The 20,989-nt window shown below is 33.4% G+C and overlaps 3 protein-coding genes across 11 annotated transcripts in view; 1 reads left to right on the top strand and 2 right to left on the bottom strand.

Annotated features, from left to right (window-relative positions):
• Positions 1-7: 7 nt before the first annotated feature.
• On the bottom strand, positions 8-4,111 carry LOC109533933 (ras-related protein Rab-27A). Its single transcript, XM_019899446.2, has 6 exons — positions 3,939-4,111; positions 3,685-3,829; positions 2,399-2,466; positions 1,903-2,017; positions 1,532-1,644; positions 8-1,273 (listed from the first exon to the last, which is right to left on the bottom strand). The coding sequence occupies exons 1-6, from the start codon at positions 3,941-3,943 to the stop codon at positions 1,078-1,080; spliced, it is 642 nt and encodes a 213-aa protein (XP_019755005.1). The 5' UTR covers positions 3,944-4,111; the 3' UTR covers positions 8-1,077.
• A 116-nt stretch (positions 4,112-4,227) lies between these two features.
• Positions 4,228-8,287, top strand: LOC109533932 (migration and invasion enhancer 1). Of its 2 annotated transcripts, none has more exons than XM_048660909.1 (3): positions 4,228-4,341; positions 4,398-4,495; positions 7,973-8,287. In XM_048660909.1, the coding sequence occupies exons 1-3, from the start codon at positions 4,310-4,312 to the stop codon at positions 8,137-8,139; spliced, it is 297 nt and encodes a 98-aa protein (XP_048516866.1). In that variant the 5' UTR covers positions 4,228-4,309; the 3' UTR covers positions 8,140-8,287. The 2 variants fall into 2 exon arrangements, with proteins under 2 accessions (XP_048516866.1, XP_048516865.1); XM_048660908.1 differs by having other exon boundaries at positions 4,247-4,341; positions 4,389-4,495.
• A 212-nt stretch (positions 8,288-8,499) lies between these two features.
• LOC109533928 (LIM domain-binding protein 2) overlaps positions 8,500-20,989 on the bottom strand; it is a 71,797-nt gene continuing 59,307 nt past the window's right edge. For 7 of the 8 annotated variants that reach the window (XM_048660891.1, XM_048660892.1, XM_048660894.1 and 4 more), the window contains exons 11-12: positions 18,176-18,362; positions 8,500-12,967 (exon numbers count right to left, since the gene is read on the bottom strand). In XM_048660891.1, coding sequence (XP_048516848.1) covers positions 12,852-12,967; positions 18,176-18,362 — 303 coding nt within the window. In that variant the 3' untranslated portion in view covers positions 8,500-12,851. Of the gene's footprint in view, positions 12,968-18,144; positions 18,363-20,989 lie in introns of all 8 variants that reach the window. The other variant, XM_048660897.1, reaches the window with a different exon arrangement.

Genomic DNA, 20,989 nt, shown 5'->3' with positions numbered 1-20,989 from the left:
GAAGGGATAACCACCTTAAGTTTATTTTCTCACAGTTGAATAACACTATCAGCTTGTCATAAAGAATAGTTCTCGAATTTGAAACGCTATCACTGAAGAATAAAAACGCCCTACAGACACACGTTGAGGAATGTACCATAAACTTTCCACCGTATCTTACCAATCAAAAATGCAATCATCCTTCTTAACATTGATTTTCATGTGCTCATTTTCAACAGTTTTTTATTCAGGACCAACAAATCCCTGCCACATTAGCTTGTAGATATACTCAATATAATATTAATATTACATATTCAATAATAAGCAATGTATAGACATCTTACTTAAATCTGCAGGTATATACGTATTATATTGTACTGGCGCAGTAGAATCACATTATAGACCTTATTAAATTATTTTTATCGCAAAAGGAAATCAGAGCCGTCTTTAGGCATGGGCCTACAGTGGCACTGGCCCGGGGCCCCGACAATGCAAAAGCGGCCCACAGCCTCAAATTTAAAAAATATGCAAAATATTAAACATTTCTTAGTAACAATACATGTTTTAGATAAATTATAGTTTTTGCCTGGACTTTTCGCTCCAAAATCAGCAATTATATCCTCAAAACTCACAGTTTTGAGTAGATCTCATTCAATAGGTATGTACTTAGTAAAGATAAGTAATTATTTTTAATAATTTCTTATTAAAAAATATATTTTTCAGACTAATAATTTGCCATTTAGAAGGTCGTAGAAAATTTAAATCAATAATGTATACAATATAACTAGCCTGAAAAATAATCCCCTTGCAACCCCTTTATACTGTGGCACGAAGGTCCAACAACTTTAAAGACGGCGCTAAAGGAAATGATAATGGTTTAGAGGTTTTTAAAAGAAGCAACAAAGATTTGCAAAATGTGGAATGTTTTGCCATAAATATATGTATATGAGACTTGGTTTTCACTCATTTACCGTTCTGGAATTACAAACCCATTTAAGAATTGAATAAAAATAGTGTCGAATAAAGGGAACATTATAGCCCGCATGCGATTCAGTTTTACCATTGTGCGGTTGAGTAGGTAGTAATAGGCCATCTCGTTTAACAAAGGCATTTTTGAGCAGATGAGGGAGCGCTTAAGTCGATTTGGCTGTGATCCCCTGGATTACCCCGACGATTTGGTAACATCGCCATATCCACTGCTGTTTCCATTCGGTACATTACTTTTTCCAGCAGCGTCTCAATCGCTCGAGAAATATTCTGACCTGTTGCGGCCGATGTTTCTAAGTATGGAAGCCTAAATAAAATAGCACCACAATGAAATACCATTAATCAAGACCATCGCACTAAATTTACACACCTTGTGATGGCTTATATGAAACTCATTGAGTTAATAAATCAGTTTAGCACCTGGTTAAACGAAAATAAACATTTACAGAGCCGTGCTTGTATGAAAAATGTCCCATTCTAATCGTAGGATATGCCGTAAGAGGTTTGCAAATATCCTATATATTTGGGATTTTATTTAAATATGTAGTTATCGTCAACTACTCACCCGTTAATTTCAGCAAATTCTCTCGCTTTCCATTCGGAAACCACGCGACGGTCTTCTATATCGGCTTTGTTTCCGCATAATACTATGTCTGGCGTATCACAATATGCATGAACCTGTTCAACAGAAAGTGGGATAATTAATATAAAATTGTTAAACATTGAATACTGTAATGAATCAAAATTGCAATATAAAAATGGTGTAAATGGTTTTGTTCTGATGATGTACCAGCTTCGTGGCAAAGTAATATCGACGTGGAATAAGCAAGCAGATGATTAAATCAAAAAATAATAGTGTGTAAAGCTATAGGAAATTGGGTGCCGAAAAAATAAAAGAAGCAAAAACACGACAAACTGCCGAATAGGTACTCATACCCTGAGTTGTTCTATCCAGTTACGTATCTCAAGAAACGATCGCTCGTTTGTCAAATCAAAGAGAAGTAAAAATCCCATAGCATCTCGATAAAATGCTGTCGTTAAGCTGCGGAACCTAAGCAGGCAAACAATGTAATCGACTTGCTATTTATTACCTAATTGTGTGGTTTCAATTAAATAGTTTAGTTCACTGTCTAAAGTTCTGTAAGTGGAAATTTTCAAAAATAATTCTACATATTTAATTATCGCAAAAAATACATAAAAATTTCACAATTTCCCCATAAAGAAGATGCAGCATGCAAATCTGCTCTACAAATCAGTGCTTAAGTCGATTGATTGTCTACGTAATTGAAATCAAAATAAATTTTAGAAATATCCATTGAGTTTTACACAAAATGGTGAAAGTTATAAAATCAATTCGGTAGTTTTACCTCAGTAATTCATCAGTCTATTCATTTCTTAAAAATTATAATTCACGCTGAAATAAAACGTGTACCTTTCTTGTCCTGCAGTATCCCACAGCTGGAGATGCACTCGATAATTGCGGCCTTTCGATTGATAAATCTGCAAAAATTATTTCAAATTAATTCGAAAGTTCACACAGTGATTACCGAGGATCGAATAATAGAGGGTGATTAAAAATGTGTCATTCCTTTAAGAGAGACTTCCTGTCACAACTAGCGTTTGTTTCTAGACGATTAAAATTTCACCAGTTAAACAAACTATTGCATAAGTCGAGAATTTTTTTATGAAAAATATGGACGGAATCTAGCCAGGCAATTTTCTTTCACCAACAACCCGCCATAATAATTTTTTTTCGTACTAGAAGTTAGTTGATTTAATGCTGTTTTACTGAAATTAGAACTTCTTTTAGAATACAAAATACATGAATCACTTATGCCAACCTGATACCAGTGTATTTATGACCGGCTTAATGCACAGATTGCTCAATGTTTGTGAGTATCAACCGCAAATCCCCACGAGTTACAATTTTCAATGGTGTATTTTTTTGTCACGATGTTCATAACGGCACTAAATCCATATTCTACTAAATAGGAAGACAGAAAAGCAATTAAAAGCTTCTGTGCAATAACCCATAATGATGGATGGATGAAAAATTCGGAACTGTTTTTGTAACCAGAAATTGTCGTATCCTTGTTTAAACATTGGTTTCAACGCCTCATCTATGATAACCTAATAAATTGCTCCTGTAATAGTTTGTATTCATCTGCATTTGTAGCATTAAGGAGTTGGAAATAAATATGTTCAAATGCATTTGTGCTCTGAATTTGACTACTTACAACAGGGGTCTATTCTATAATTTTATATTAAACCTTGCGCTGACTTGACGTTGTTCAAGGACCCCCGCAATCGACTTTAATTTTCCGACGATTCCTCATTAAAACATCCCTTTATCAACAACTTTTTTTGGTTGAGTTTTTGCAAAAATGCGGTTTTGAGCACTTTTTACTCATTCTCCAAACTTTCAATTCGGCAGATTTTCACGCATCACTTGAGGGTAAATTAAGGTATTGGCAACAAGAATAGTCTAACCAACAGCTATTATTATTTTGTTATGCCCAAAATATCGCGGTCTTTGCAGAAGTACTCTACAAATTTTATCAAAATATTTAATTTCAGTCGGCAATTCGGAAATTGTTATTTCCACCGAATGCAAAACAGGTAGATTATAACAGTAAATACAATCGGCGTTGACACGGATTGTGCCTGCATAGAATCACACAGGTTTAAAGCTGTTCCTACTTTGCTAAACCTCCTTACCAAACGTTTTTCGCGAAAATCGATTCCAACTGTTGATATGAATCGGGAATTGAATGTGCCATCAGTGTACTGATACAGGAAGCTGGTTTTTCCTACCCCTGAATCGCCCAGGGCGAGAAATTTGATCAAGTAATCATAATCCATTCTGGAAATAAAAAACAATATATGTAATTTAATTTGCCAGCAAACACCGCACACAATCTGAGGCGTTAAAGGAATGAAATTAATGAACATATTAGAAGGAGATAACTTACCTCATTAGTCAATAAGTATCGTTAGAAACTTGTGGAATAAAAACGAATCAAAACTAATGAAACTAACATAGACTGCATCTAGAAACCAAAAAGAATTGCACAGATTTCCTTTAAAAAAATAACCAGACCACCTGTCAGATTCTAAGATATTCTGTGGCTACCGTCACGACTCCACGTATAGCAAAGTTTGTGGAAAATGTATGAAAATCTATTTGGACAGAGTTGTATTTATCTCTGTTTTTTGCGGTCCAGACAGAGATAAAACGTACCAGACCCGGACTTCTACAGATTGAACGGAATTTGCACAGGAATGTGTATTATTTATTGGAAATTTAACCCAATTTTTTAGTGCAATTTTTTTTCCAATAATTATGGCTAATGTGACTGTAGAAGTCGAATACTGGTAAGGCTCCATATTTCCTGCATGTAGACGTTAGCTTAAGTGAACAGTCGTTTCAGCAATAAGTGTGGCTACTTTATTAAGTTCGAAGAACTTAAGACACATTTAACCGAAAAGCATCCCTCAGTGGAAATAGTAGGACGAGAAGGGCGAAGAGGTAAATGGAGTTAACAACTTAGGCTGCTTTAGTTTTTCCATTAACACAAGTTTACTTATATTAGCGTGATTATTTGAGTATATTTCTTGCCATCTATTGAATATTCATTTCAAGCACTTATCTTGGGTGTATAGAGGAAGAATGAAGAATAAATCATACGGTTAAAGGCACAAGAAAGCCTTTAAATAAAGTTTATTTTTTTAAATTTTAGACGTTATTCTTTAGGCGCAAGCGTAGTGACATTCGTGTGACATTTCATTCAAACGTGAATATAAATTTTGGAATATTTGTTAGAATTGTGAACGCTGGGTGAGTGATTATAGAATAATACAAATATATTTTAGTATGAATTGTACACTATTTGTGTTAGTAGTTATCTTTATACCTACATCTGTTTAGTTGCTCTTATTCTTTATACTACGCGCTATTGCACTTTATAAATGCAACAATGTATGTGTTGCATTGTAAAGAATACTGTTGTAGAACTGTTGCAAGAATAAAACATATGTTTTATTCCTGCAACTTATAACGCTAGGCATTCCTTATTCTTGGTGTGTAAACCCGACTTGCATGAAACGCGGTGAAACAGTTAATAATTATACAGGGTGATTCACTGATCAATGGGTAATTTTCTAACTTATCTGGGCTTTGTATTCGAAGTTAACAATGTCTAACTCACCTTATGTAGAATCCTTTTTCTAACAACTTTTCGTACTGGTATTTAATGTGGAAATGCGGTCACTTTTACTTGTTGAAATTGACCAGGAGGACGCCCTTTTGTTCAAGCTGTATGTCACATTGACGTGGTTCGAAAAATATCGCGCATTTGCCACATTTAGATAAGTATGTACCTACTTACTTGATTTGTTTCTCAGACCCACTTTGAGGATATTTTGACTCCTTAATTTTGTCTAACTTTTGTTAGTTCAGGTTAACGTATTATATTGATTTTTTGTATACAGGGTGGCCATTTTCTGAATCTTTGTATGAGTAACTTCTACATTTTTAAAGATAGAGAATCCGTTAAATGGGGAAAATTGGGCAGAATTCGATTGCTTATTCATTACCGTTTTCAAAATTTAGGTATCCGACTTGGTTCCAGAAATATCCTGAAAATACAAGAAGTCAACACTTTTTTAATTACCACTTATTACGTAAACTGCTTAACTTAGAAAAACAGTTAAAACTGCCCTTAGTACAACTTTTTGCGTTGAATCCAATAAACTAGCACTCGTTATCATAGTTAACTTGATTGACGAGATAAAAAATAAACTTAGGGTTTTTTAAATGGTAATCGTAGTTGGCTGTGGGCCTTTTAAAATCCTTATTTTTTCTGAATTTAACGATATAATTGTTTGTATGTTTTTCTCCTTTTGTTGCCGTAAAACTTCAGAAGAAGGTAAAAAATGTGTAGTAAGCTATGGAAACAAGAACTATATTATCACACAAAGCGCAAAACAATAATGAATGGTTTAAATTAAATGTTCAAATTGACTTCCTTTTACGTCCAGGCATGTTTTGGCATCTTCACATTCAACTCGTGTTGTGTGAAGGTGCACTATCATGTTGAAAATATGTCAATTTTCGATACGATGCTAACGGAAAACTATTCAACATATCTTGTTCATTTAGTAAAAAGTGTAAATATTTTTCCATATTTAAATTGTGATTATAAAAGAATGGACCAACAATTTTACCACTAAAAATGCCTCACCAGACATTCACAAAAAAAAACACGTTGTAATCGCCTATTTTCAATTAGATGATTATTTTCATTAGCCCAGTAATCATGATTGTGTCTGTTAATTATTTCATTTTTGTTTTGTGCTTTGTGTGTATAATATAGTTCTTGTTTTCATAGCCTACTACACATTTTTATCTTCTTTTGAAGTTTTACGGCAACAAAAGGAGGAAAACATGCAAACAGTTACATCGTTAAATTCAGAAAAAAATAAGGATTTTAAAAGGCCCACAGCCAACTGTGATTACCATTTAAAAAAAGATAAGTTTATTTTTTATCTCGTAAATCAAGTTGACTATGACAACGAGTGCTAGTTTATTGAATTCAACGCAAAAAGTTCTACCAAAGACAATTTTAACTTTGTTTTTTATTTAAGCAGTTTACGAATTATATGATAATTAAAAAAGTGTTGATTTCTTGCCTTTTCAGGAACAAGTCGGATACATAGATTTTGAAAACGGTAATAAATAGGCAAACGAATTTTGCTCAATTTTGCCCATTTAACGAATTCTCTATTTTTAAAAATGTAGAAGTTACCCATACAAATATTCAGAAAATGGCCACCCTGTATATTTTATCAAGACTAAACAACTAAAAGGGTACATGGACAAACGAAGACAATAAACCATTGCGAAGAGTTTCTCTAAAACACAAACATATCAAATAGATTGGTCGACTAAAATACTGTTTAATAAAATTTCAACTTTCCAAGTAACTCAAGTTTTTTTTCTTTTAAAAATTTAGAAGCCAAAATAAAGTCCGATTCTCACCTGCGGTACATGTTAGTAACTATTAGCGGTACCCAATTTTCTACAGCCAAACAGTTTAAACAATGTTTTGACATAAATTACAAACTTTAAAATTAAAACCGTTGAAGCCGATCGGTTTCTACTTCGATCAGGTCTGACTTATTCTGTTTCTATTATCAGTAGTGTTTGTACTTTTTTCGTGTGAATGTGTTGTGAATATCATGTAAGCTTTATTTTGAAGGAAGAGTGAAATCAGTGTTACTATTTTATACCGAGAACGTCTGATGATTGCGTAATAAATAATTACCTTATATGAGGTTTCGACTTTAAATTTAATCGATAAATTTACAATAGTTTAACTAGGTATTAAGTAGGTTCAAACCGAATGAATTATAAAGATTAGTAACTTTACGGCGCCCTCAAAGTAAACCCCCTTGTAAACTAGCCGGTATCTCCGAAGCGATTCGAATAGTTAAACAGTCGTTTTCACCTTTTCGATAGCCCTTCTCAGGAACTTTCACTAATTTGGTTTTATCATAAATGGCGAACGTCATAAAAGGTAGAGGCAAAAATAAGAAAACAGCTAAAACCGTCTTCCCCGCAGATGTTAATCAAAATTTCAAGCCTCCAAGAATCATCTGCAGCTGTTTTCATTTTAATTTGCCTTCAATCATTTTGCTACAAAATTTTCATTCAAAAATTTACATTGTCTAAAATTTTCTTGAATTTATTGTTCTAAATGTGTAAACGAACATTCTTCGGCCATCGACTTTACTTTACCCCAACTAGCAAGAAAGAAAATTTCCATTTCAAAGAAAACTTTGATAGTTTTAAACCTCGAAACTAAACCATCTCTAGAAAATGTAGAAGTTTGATTCTTCTTCATCTGAACAGAATAGTTTGCGGGTTCAAACGCAAACAGTAGTCGATGTAAATATCAAATAAACTCATGCAGATCAAACTAACATTGAAACGATCTAATTGCAGGATCGTTCGAGGTGAAGATCAACGATTATTTGGTTCATTCAAAATTGCAAACTCTCGCATATCCTGATTATTCCGACTTATGGAATCTTATAAATGATGCGCAACAAGGGAAAGAAGTGAAGGGGCCGTGTAAACAGCAACCAATTACATCATGCGCCATTTCATAAAGGTACAAATCATTATGTTTTCGTTGAGAAAATATGTCCTTTGTAACTACGCAACTAGTGTTGTAATTACAAGTTAGTTTGTAGTTATTAGTACAGCAGTGCAAAAGACAACTGTTTAAAGCAAGAAAATAAAAAAGCGACATGCCGAGATGGGAAATTATGATTTAATTCACTTATAATATTTTCATAACAATTGGAAACTATCTGGTCTATAATGGACCCAAAATATTACAATGGTTTTGATAATTTTGTATCACATTTTGTTTAAACTTTGGAAGAGTACTCAAACTTCTGAAACCCTGCCAAGCCCATTCTGCAAATGTGAAAAATGGATTTCTCGGAAAAATAAAATCCAACAAATTATTTGTAAGTGTTCTATTGTAAAGTATGAAATAAATATCCTAATGTTCTTCCATATGGAAGAATTTTCATAATGCATCCAGATACAAAAAAACTAACAACTGAATAACAAAAATCTCGATAACAAGATGTTACGCACACAACTACCGACAAAAAGATGTAAAAATACACTTACATAGTTTTTCGAAGAGACTTGAGAAATGTACACCAGTCTCGAATATATTATATATTATTTTCAATACGTTTACAGTAGAAGTTCATTCTGACACCAAATTCGAAAAAATTGCAGTCTCCAAAGAACATCTCTAATTGAATATTGGATAAACTGTTTGGGGGCACAAACAAAATTTGAAAATACTGCAAAAGAAATTAAATTTATTCAAATACCACGCAAAAATGACAAATACTGTTTTCCAATATCCAGTAAAAACATGTTCTTACATAAATCAAAAAACATTCAAACAGACGTTCGTTTTTCTAGAATTATTCTAGAAAAAGGAATGTCGGAAAATATGTACATCTTATACTAGCATGTCCGTTAACAGTCATTACCATCATACTTTTTCATGGACAATATGAACGTGAGTTATACAAATATTTTCACTATAATACAAAATTCATCCTAGAGTAGTACATCCAGCACAAGTTGGCCATTGCAAAATACGGAATCATTTCGTAATAAATCTGTAAAAATTGTTTTAACATGGTTTTCTATTGAGAATAATCAAGATCAAATAGTAATTTGAAAGTACTCAAATCAAATGGAAAGAGTTCCAGAACCGAATCAAATCCATTCAAATTAAATAAGTTTTGAAAGTTAATCAATAATTAAAGTAATTTGTTTATATTACAGCTCTAATTAGAAATGAACCAGATACAACTTGATAATTATTAAATTAATGATAATACATAACAAGAATATGTATTCTGTCATATTTTGCATGGCGCTCCTTTTTCTGGGTTGACCAATAAAGGCCCACTTTAGGCCCGAATGATGCTACTGATCTTCAGAACATATAGTGTAGAAAATTCTATGAATTCAATGCAACCTTTTCTTTTAAATAAATGCATTTTATCAGTTTTGTTTATGGAACTTACAGGAAAATCAGAAACTATTCTAAACTAAAATTTTATTCAAAAATATAAAGTTTCTAAAACACAGCTGTCATTTAAAGTTCATGAAATTTTCTAAACTACTACTACCATATTGCGAATTAAAGTTTACCTACTTTAATTCGCAACATAATAAACATGTACAACAAGCAGCTCACAACTGGTATATTCTCAAACAAACTAGTTGGGAGATGGTTTTACCAACTAGAATTAACTTCTAAAAATCCATTTACACATTTTAATAGAGGTACCTATGGTGGGTGGTTCCTAACGGAACCCTTATTTAAAATTGCACTCCTTGTGCAAAATACAGATCTAACCGCTTTGACTCTTGTTGTTCTATTTCAATTACCAAAAGACTGTTTCAAAGGACCTAATTTCATCAAGCAAATGACTAATTGTAGGTTTAAATTTAAGAAATCTAATAATTTACAGCAGTTTTAATCTTCATGAAATGTTTTTGGTTTTACGAAAAAAAAAACGGGAAAAGTTATTCTTTCATATGCCAAATTGTATCAAATGTTTATATAAGATAAAACTTTTGATACTTGATCAGAACGATGTCATCGTTTGTAAAGCGACTTGTAAGATTTACATTAATTTTAATGTTTCTGCTCTGACATGGGATAAAAATTAAAAACGTGTAACTTTATTTTGTCAGCTTACTCTGATTAACTGCTGTTCCCGAAATATATGGCTCTCAAGTTAAATAGACCATCCGGTATTTACGCATTTGCTTTAATTATCACTCAACGATTACGTCGATTGACTAAATAAAAGTAGGTTTGTTGAAAACTTTCAGTGAGTTTCTCAGTAAGTTCTTTCAGTAAAACAGTCAGTAGAGTGTTGATAAAAACATTTATTGAATTTTAATGGTTGGACGGTGATTGATCATTATGCGTTTCTGTAATGATTCAGTTGATCAATAGATACAAAAAGTATGTGTAAAAATGTTTATAATTTGTGCAACCTTTTTGGCATTTAGTGAATCTAAACTGAAAGCAACTGAAAATGTAAAATTTTTGATAATGTATGGGGAAAGCTTGTATTGTTTAGATAGCAAATAGTATTCCAAGCAGAGAATCTCTCAAGCAATAGATATTTGATCAAACCATATTTATTATTCCCTAGTTATCCAGGCAAATTATATTCGATTATGCATACGCATGTGATAATATTATGAAAAAAAGTATTTGCCTGATAGATATTTTATCTAAATTAATCAAACTAGTCGGGTGTATAAATAAAAAAGAAATTTTAAAGTTGGTTGGGGACTTTTATACAGAGCTATACAATGGAAAGGAACGCAATCCGCCTGACAACTTGCCTCATGTACAAAACCAATGTTCAGAGGATATTCCTGATATTACCCTGGATGAGATAAGAGCGTCGCTAAAAGAAATGAATTGGCATTAATCCTATTGAGGCAGGAGGAAACAAATTGCTTAAAAATATATGCCTGCTTTTCAATCCATGTCTCCTGAAGGGCACAACACCTTCCCAGTGGGATAATGCTGTAATAATCATAATGCACAAAAACGGAGACATCGCAAAACTAGACAACTATATGTAGACCGATAAGCTTATTGTCACATGTGTACAAACTCTTTATGAAGATTATAGCTAAGCGTCTGATACCTAACTTAGATTTATACCAGCCTCGGGAGCAGGGTTTGGAACAAACGACCACCTTCAAACTATTAAGACACTAATAGAAACATGCATTGAGTATAACAAGCTACTTGTCCTGGTATTCATAGAGTTTGCAAAGGCTTTCGACTTCGTAAATCAACACAAAATGTTGCTAGCGCTGGCGGACTGTTGAAAAACGTATACAAGTGGATCATGGCACGTGTAAGGTTACATGAATTCCTCAGGGCGACACAATATCTCCGAAACTGTTTACCACCGTATTGGAATATGCCTTTAAAAGCGTAAACTGGGAAGAAACGGGCATAAATATCGACGGAGAGCTGTTGAGCCACATGAAGTTCGCTGATGACATATTGACCAGGCACATATTATGTTGGAGAACCTTCATGAAGCGTGTAAGAAGTTGGTTTAAAGGTTTAAAAAAGACCAACTTTGTCATGAGCGAGAATATCTCAGTTTGCGGTAGGATTATTCAGCAGGTTTCCTCACATAAATATTTGGGACACGAGATCAGGATTGGCCGAGATATTCAAACCTGTGAGCTGAACAGGAGAATAGACTTGGCGTGGGCTGCAGTTGGAAAGCTTAGGGAAGTTGTCAAATCAAACTTGATGATCATGATGAATCAACCGAGTGAGAAATAAGATACGTATCACCTATATAAAACATATCATTATTGCAACAATACAAATGCTCACGAAACCTTTTATTCGGTTATTTGGCTCAAATTTATGGTATTCGATTCGAAACATCTTCATCAACTCGTAATGAAACATGTAAAGAAATCTGAGGCAAAAACGCTAAAGTAAAAATTTTGCAAATTGCTGTACAAGTCTCGATATCCAGCATATAGAACACATCTAAAATAAAACGCTGTGAATCAAATGATAAAAATATCGTAAATTTGGAGAACTTTGCTCCATTGCTGATACAGAATATGCTATTTTCTTGAGGTGTTCCCTTCGGTATATCACAATTGATAATAAAAGTTTGGTATCTAAACATATCAAACTACTCGAAAGATCCAAAATCACTTGGAAGATTGAAATAGAACAACAGATCAAAAGGTTAGATTATTTTATCTTTTTATTATTTCTCTATCACCATTAATGCACATTAAAGTGTGTCCATTGAGTGTCACTAAAGTTACTCTAATTGTTCACTGTCACATCACTTTAAGCTGCCATTAAGTATTCGCAAAATCAAATCGCGCACATAATAGTTTCTTCGTTTCAACACAAGAACTATTAACGCTTGGATTTCTTGCTGAGGTCCTGCGGTCCTTGATTCGCTCCCAACTCTGAGTTCATCCGATACCCGAAATAAAACCTGGCAAGTTCTTGCTGCAGCTGTTGATGCAATTGCAGCCAATGCATGTAAGACCGAGATAGTCCGGTTACTCCCATTTCCTGGGAATTGCCTTCTATCGACGGAAGTCCATCTGGAGTGTCCGGCGGCAATGCCAATGAAGTCGGACGATCAGACGGGCCACCAGTTGCCGCATCTAGCGCAACTTCTGCAGTTTTCGAGTCGTCATTTCTAGGTTCGAAGGTGCCACCCGGTTTGGGTGTGCCCGACCTTTGTCATCACTGGCTCACCGCCGGCGATTTTTTATCCTGTGTAGAGTCGCCACCTTGCGGCGTCGAACTGCCTGGTGGCACTCCAGATGGGCCTCTATCTCCAGGCCCCGAACCTCCTGCCCCTAAAAATCAAACAAAAAACACCATTAAAGCTCGTGTTACTTATTTGCTTTGAAAACATTATCAACATAATAAGGCTGTATTTTTTTAAACGTGTTTATTATTTCGACGAGCGATTTCCATAAAAACTTTTAGTCTCAAGACATTAGAAAACAATGATAGCATATTTATGTACCAAAACGTGGATTTTTACCGGACATGTTTATGCCCTAAGTCATAACGCAACATAATGTGCGAGATTCAACAAGGTGATTAAAAATTGGCTTCATTTTATTGAAGGTGTTTTCTGGGGGCTACTTAGGGCGGACGGGAAATTAGTAAAGCAAATGCTCACAGGAGGCTCGGGATATTTGCCCTTACGGTCTTTAATGCCTGTTGGTGTTAGTTTTTATCAAACTCTTGACACCATCTCTTTCGGCTCCTAATGAGTACAGCTGATTAATTAATTTTCAGTTTCCCAGAAGAATTAATTTGCTTCTAATAAAGAACACACCGTGGATTTTGTATAGAGTTCCGATATTAAAATTCCGGACTCTGTAAGGAAATCAAACTTTATCCGTGTTCAACATTATTATACAGTTTAAGTTTTGAAGATCACAAATTAAAAACTATGGACAAATAGGATTTAATTCCGACATGTCAACAAGAATCTATCTGAATACATGGTTCTTGAGATTTTCATAAGAAATGTATAAAATAAATTTCGCAATGTTCATTTGTAATGTTTAGATAGTGTGCCAAACCTTTGAACTATTTTCAAATATTGCTATTAATATTTTTAAAACTATATTCGAGAACTTCCATTTTTTCGTACTCTCCAAGTCAGCCCTAGTAATTCCTTAAAAGGAATGACTCCAATTTTTCAACACCTTGTACAGGATTTTTCTACCACTAACGGCCACCTGAAGGAAAAATTTGTTTAGTTATGTCTGCAGTTATTTTATACAAAAATTGTCCAAGTTAATATATTTTTTGTAATTTTCATTATACCGCTATTCAGTGTTGTTGCATTTCAGAGTTTATTAGTTTTCTATTTGGAACTAAATTAATATAACCGAGGACTCTTGCTGTTCATTTAATTACAGCTGTTATTATTTACTTTGGTTTCTTCATTAGCATTTCACTCTGAAAAAATATAATATTTATCATGAGAAAAATGGTGTTTTATTAGGTTCGCAGTAGTAGAAAAATGAGCCGTTTACCTTGATAGTTGTGCAAGTCCATGTTTGGCAAAACCAATACTTGCCATGCGTTTTTTAAAATATGTATGTAAATGTCCGTTAAAATAAATTGTGCAACAAAACCATACAATATTTGGTTGAAAAATCATAATGCATAATTTCTGTAGTTGTTTTCTGGGAAGTGCAACACTGAAACTTTCAAAAACTGTTGCATAATAATGCAGACATTTGAAAATGACGAAGAGGGTGAGTTTTTTCGATGACCAGTACTGGGACCTTGGAAACTACAGCAGATACAACAAAGGTTAAATGGACAAATAACTGTAGTTTCGAATGCTCTACTAATTTTCTATTTTCAAAATTTGACAGCTGTCAAGAGATATTTCAAGAAAACTAATTTATAACTTTTAAATAACTCCTAGTTCAGTTAATATTGATATGACTGAAAAACATTCAAATGAAAAGTTTTAAGGAAATTGCATTCCAAATAAAATGACATGACATTTTTACAAATTAACTGTCATTTTTAACATATGACATAAACTTGTGTGTTTTAATAGAAACCATTTGATTATGTCTTTATTAAATAGGGCATTTTATTACGATTTCAGTGATATATAACATCGTTAGGTTTATTCGAAAGACACGAAGTGTCTGCGCATGATTTTGTAGTTGATCGAAGTTAACCATGGAAAATAGTATAAGGCATTGTTTCCATAGTAACAAATAATAACAATATGCTTTATTTTGACAACTACCTAAAAATTGGTAATCACTTCATTTTAATTAAGACGACACCTCATGAAAAGTGTTTATTATAAAAATCAAAACATACTAATAATAACTAAAATTGAACAGAAGTCCACCATTATTGTCAATTCAAACATTGCAGCGCTTTAAAACTGAATAAGTTGCTTTTCTAATTGACCGACCATCAATATTTTCAAATATTCTTCTAACAGCTTCTTTAAGTTTTTAATATTTTTTAAAAATTTAAATTGCTATTTATTTTTAATAAATAGTGTTTTTTACTGCTCCCCATAAAAAATCCAAAACTGAAAGATCCGGTGATCGAAGTGGCCATAAAATATGACCGTTTCTTCCAATACAAACGCCAGAAACATTTCCGTCCAGATGATTCCGCATTCCACATTACGCGGTGTTTCTAAATCAAGTCGTCCAATATAATATCCAGATCATTCCGAAAGAATTGAAGATACCGACTTCCATTTAAGGAGTCTTCAAAAATAAATGGTGCAAGAATTTTTCAACCTATAACCAAATGACAGTTTGTGGTCTTCTTTGCTAAAGTGGTGGAGATTTGTTTGATTCCAATTCCATGTTCATTATGTTGACTAAACAAACCACAATTTGTAAATCGAGTTTCATCAGTCCATATTTTATGAGGAAACTGGATGTCTTGTTGGCATTTGTTTCGGAATCATGTACAAAAATTCACAAGCAGCTCATCATCCCCTGGATGTAAAGTTTGGGATACTGATAATTTATACGGATGGAATTTGTGTTTTTTTAAAACTCTCATCACTGTGCCTTGGAAAGTCCCGGATTCCGCTGCAGTCTCTCTAGTTGAAGCCTTTGGATTCTGGCTTACAATGACCAGACATTAACTTCCACAGCTTCATTTAATACTTTATCTTTATTTCTTGGCTGTGTAAAACTTCCAAAAGCACCCAAATTGTCGCATAACCTTTTGAATGTTTTTAAGGACGGCTGACGATGGTCAAAATACCTCTCAAAATAGTAATCAAACCTAACGGTGTTATATATCACTGAAATCGTAATATCGTATGTCAAAAATAACATTTAATTTGGAATGCAATTTCTTAAAACTATTCTATTGAATGTTTTCCTGTCAGATTAATACTCACTGAACTAGGAGTTCTTTAAAAATATGTCATAAGTTAGTCTTCTTCAAACATATCTTCAACAGCTGTCAAATATTGAAAAGAAAAGTAGTTTCGAGTAGAGCATTCAAAACTACAATTCTTTGTCCATCTAACTTTCGTTGTATCTGCGGTTGTTTCCAAGATCCCTGTACTAGTAATTGAAAAACTCTTACTATACTGTTTTACACTTGTAGTACAATGAAATAACACCCACATTTTATTTGGTTTTTGGTTATTTAATAAAAATTCATACAATTTTTGGTTTGGTTCAATCAAAACCCCAATATCCCAACGTATAATTTACACATTTTTGCAGCTTTGATAATGGTCAAGATCATTTCAGTCTATGATAAGTATAAAAAATTTTAACTAATACTCTAAAACGGCGACATTATAAATTTAATACAGTATAAAACATCGAATCCTTTAAAATTAGATACCTAAGCTAAACAACCTAATTTTTACCTTCGGAACTCCTTGAGACATCAAAAAAGAAATGGGACATGCAAATGCATTGCCACTGCATGAAATTATTCTTCTGAGAAAAACTCAACAAAATAAAAATTTCAGCATGTACAGGGTGTTTCCTGATCAGTTGACACCCCCTAGATCGTTTATTTAAAAAAAATTGTGAAAGTGACCAACACAAAAGTTGCTTAATTTTGCTCAGATTTTGAGATCTGAATTTAAAATAAAAATGTAAAACGCGGAAATGTAAAAATTTGACATATAGTCATTTTTAAACAAAACACCCTATATATTTGCATAAACAGGGTGGTTAAAAATGGTGGGGCTGGGGTAATAAGATAGACAAAGATAAATGGTAAATTCGACAGGAATCGTTGACTAACGGAACCTAAACTGAAACCCTTTGTTGGCGTCTTTCAGCTTCTGCTATGTTAATGTAGCGTTTCCCCTGAACTAATCGCATATCCGCAAATTCGTGAAAGGAAATTCAAAGTAAATCACAAATTTCAAAATTTTTCTCGTACCCTCCAAGTGAGCCCCTATTACCCCTTAAAAGGAATTGTAGGTTTGGCGTCATTCTGGAGCTGTTGTCTGTCGGTGTTTTAGGAGTACAAAAAAAATAATTGTTATTAAAAACTGAGATTGCAAAAAACTATATTAGAAAAAATATATTTCAAAAATATATATTTTACCTATTTTTGTATTAGCCGTTTTTAAATAATAGTCAAATCAAAATATTGATTTGACCGCCGCAGTTGTGGACGAAACGTCAGGAAGAAATTCCGATAGACCACGGCTTCAAAGCCCGGAAAACATTTCTAAATGTAATCTGACCGGCCGTGAAAGCCTTCATAGTACATATTATATTTCTGAAATCACAAAAGAAAATCCAATCGACCTGACTAAAAACACATAGGGTGTTTCATTTAAAAAACGACTTTATGTCAAATTTTGACATTTCCGGGTTTTATATTTTTATTTAAAATTCACATTTAAAAAATGGAGTAAAATTAAACTTCTTTATGATCAATTTCACAATTTTTTTGAAATAAACGATCTAGGGGCGGGGGTGTCAACTTAGGAGGAAACACCTTGTACGTATTGTACGTGTGTAAAGTGTTCCTGCTAGTGGTTGGTTTTATTTTAAAAAAATATGTGTATAAATGAATGTACATATATAAATGTAACTTTCTATAGACATTAGGTATAATTTTTGTCGCAGAAATTAATTTATGTATGTAATAAACAAACAGTTAAAGAAGGTACATGTGTATTTATAAACCGAACGGGTGATACGAACGAATCGCAAATATAATTCATGATGAATTCTGGACGCTTTCGTAGATAGATAAAAAAAACATGAACTAAGCTCATTTACACACACAATATTATTTAATCTTGTGTGTGTAATTGGATGTCCGCTACTAGCAAGGAAAACGGCTCAAATATAAAGCAACCCTACAATAAAATAGCGCGTGTTATTTATTTACATCGGACCTTAAAATGCGGCTTCCAGAGATTTATTCGCCTTCGAATTCAACCGTACCAAATTAATTTGCTATTTTAATTTATTACCTTATACAAGATTTTGTACATTTCCTATAATTTAATATACATACATACATATTAAATTATACGTGTTTCACATTTGTACCTGTGCCCCACGAGTTTGAACCGGCCATGGGGGAGTCGGCCCCGTGGAAACCGCCGCCCCCATGGTTGTCGTGGTCGAGAGAGTTTGCCGCATCGTACTGCGAGTTTTCCAATCGGGTGATCATTCGTTCGTCTTCATCACCAAACTCACCACCCATCAGGGAAGGCTCACCAACGACCATCACATCCTGAAAAAATATATTCATTAATCCAGTAAATGTAAACAGCACTTTTTGTTTGTTTTTCTCAATTGGCAATTTGTTACTGATTAGTGATCAAATGTCCTCGTTTCTTCAGACTGGGTTGTAGAGGAGTGTTTAGTAAACACATTTATTCAGAAAAACAGATAATGAATAAATTAAATATTGCATATTGCAAATTAACAATATTTATAGATAAAATTTCTTCTGCTTAACTGGACAAACAGGTTCACACATAAAAAGAGTTGTGATATCCATTCTCATATTGTGATATCGTTCTGGTACTTTAAAGTTTACAGAGGGGCTCCAAATTAGAAGGGCATTTGTTTGGAGGGTTTGAAGGACATTTTAAGATAAAATTTGAGGTGGACAGACCGATTGAAATGGGCATGAAATGACCCTGGAAAAGGACAAATTGATATGGAAGTGAAAGTCTGAGCATTTAGAAAGACAGAGGAAAGGCAAGTACATTAGCGTATTGTGTGCCATTTTGGTTCCTTGTATAATACCGTCCTTTAAAATCGTGTTTTCACAACTGCTTGGCTGCTTACCCAAAAATAATTTCTGAAAACAAGGTGACCTCTCTTTGAAGATATATTTTTTTATTATTCAGATTAATATTATACAGAGGGACAAACTAAGGTTCTTTTTGCCTCTTATGGACAATCTCTTTCAAGCAAAGCAGTGTAATTATTGGACCAAAAAAAATATATTCAAAGATTTTTACTTGCAAATGGTACATTTTAGCGATTCTATTATCTAATTAGGCGTCTTTTTACTCAAAAATACACTGGAATTTTCGAGTTCGATAATAGAAAAGTACAAAATACTAAAAGTACAAATTAACAGAAATATAAAAAATTGACTCTTCCAAATGTGACGACGCCCATGTTAACAATTAAAGAATCATTTATTAGTTTCGTTGCCGAACATTCTATTCTGAAAAAAATATAATTCCGCTAACTGCCCTCAGGTCTAGAAGTTTGTATGAGAAGGTTTAACCTAAGGGTTAAAACTAACCTGTTTATCTATGGATTGAACTTTTTTTAAATCTTTATTTAAAAGAAATTTAAAAAAACTAAACATTTTCAATTAAGGGATAATAAAAACGAACGAACATTTTTTGCAATTAGAATGTCGAAAATGTCCGTGTGGTCTACATAACGCCTTTCTATAGTTTTGCATTTGATATTACAGGCTGATTTCTCAGTTAATTTTCTTTTTCCACTTTCTTCACTTTTTCCAAAATGGAAATTTAGGAGATTAATTTTTTTTTTCCTTCCGTTTTTACCGTCCTCAATTCTGAGAGAAATTGGAATGGAATACACTTAACTTGAGAATATAAGAGGTACTTTTTATTTGAGAATAAAAAGAACTAAAGGTGTTGATATAAGCACTAGAAATTATGAAAGACAAGTTTCGAGATTCAGCTCGGTTCAGAGCTAATAGGCTCGAAACCGGTCCCGGGGGTGTCTGAGGCTGGCGAAACTCGAAACTTGCACTATCTTTCATGATTTATTGTTCGGATGTTACCGACGAAATGCTTGTCTTTATTAATAGAAATTATTTTGGCCAGTTGAGGAGACAGCTTACATTTCAATGAAAACCATGTATAATATTTATTTAAGTTAGTCCCTATCATATTTCATCAGACGATTAAAAAGCGTAGGAAACTCTCCCTCTTCTGATCGAGCTCGGTAAATATCATACACCCGTTTTATGTTTCTGTTAAGTCGTTTGTGATCTATAAGTAACACTTTCACAATATATTACAGCTTAACAAGTAGAACATTTTTTTCCAACCAACCTACCGCACTAAAATTTGTGACTAAATATACAAATTATTAACTGCTTCGAGTTGTAGCGTATATGTCGATAGATTGGGGCTTTGTAGATGAAGCAAACTGAGGAGTAGTGAGACGCGTTGAAGCTTATATGAGAACGCATTTTTACAGTCAAACCTCAATTAGACGGCATTTGCTAATTAATATCATTCATTGCCCGTAGTCACATTCGAAAGTGCTCACAGTGTATAGCGATAAATTTACTACACGCAACATATTTTAACAAGCGAAAAATACATCAAAGTATTCAATTTACTTTCCCTCGGGATATTATTATTTCTTTAAAGGAGAAATATAGAACTAAATTAAATTATTTTTACACTAAAGCTCATTTCACTGTTAAGCTGCAGATATTCATTGTAATGCGACATTTAAGAAAATATAATAATATTAAGAGATTGAGTGCCGGTTTCTGACCCCTCTGTTCTTATGAATTTTGGAGTAAAAATGAAGTTTGAAGAACAGAAATTGAATCCAGTTAGATTCGTCTTCAGTGCGCGTTCCTCGAGGTTATTCAATGGTTGGTAGATGATACTTTTCGATTGCGAAGGGAAAAGCAGATTTTTGAAAGACTCCGTTCTTCCGATATTACTCAGTGTGCGATGTTTTAAAAATGACAAGCTAAAATCGCAATTGACCGCATTCGTCGAAAATTTCACGACAACCTTTGCAATGCAAAACATCGAGCGCATCTTCAGCTTTATTCACACCAAGTACTCAACTAAAACCTCAATAAACTCGTTTACACTCTGACCAAACATTGAAAATATC

The sequence above is a fragment of the Dendroctonus ponderosae genome, unplaced genomic scaffold (genome assembly GCF_020466585.1).
Source record: "Dendroctonus ponderosae isolate FM_Combo_2020 unplaced genomic scaffold, Dpon_F_20191213v2 Dpon_F_20191213_1, whole genome shotgun sequence".
Classification (NCBI taxonomy): domain Eukaryota; kingdom Metazoa; phylum Arthropoda; class Insecta; order Coleoptera; family Curculionidae; genus Dendroctonus; species Dendroctonus ponderosae.
This window is presented reverse-complemented; position numbering and strand designations above follow the sequence as displayed.

What these genes read in the sequence shown, in the direction of transcription:
- LOC109533933 (XM_019899446.2), bottom strand. An exon ending in GATACTGCAGGACAAGAAAG is followed by an intron (nt 2,018 to 2,398) that starts GTACACGTTTTA and finishes TTGCCTGCTTAG; the next exon opens with GTTCCGCAGCTTAACGACAG. An exon ending in GAATTTGCTGAAATTAACGG is followed by an intron (nt 1,274 to 1,531) that starts GTGAGTAGTTGA and finishes TATTTTATTTAG; the next exon opens with GCTTCCATACTTAGAAACAT.
- LOC109533932 (XM_048660908.1), top strand. Translation starts at nt 4,310, where the DNA reads ATGGCTAATGTGACTGTAGAAGTCGAATACTG. An exon ending in ACTGTAGAAGTCGAATACTG is followed by an intron (nt 4,342 to 4,388) that starts GTAAGGCTCCAT and finishes TTAAGTGAACAG; the next exon opens with TCGTTTCAGCAATAAGTGTG. An exon ending in AGGACGAGAAGGGCGAAGAG is followed by an intron (nt 4,496 to 7,972) that starts GTAAATGGAGTT and finishes ATCTAATTGCAG; the next exon opens with GATCGTTCGAGGTGAAGATC.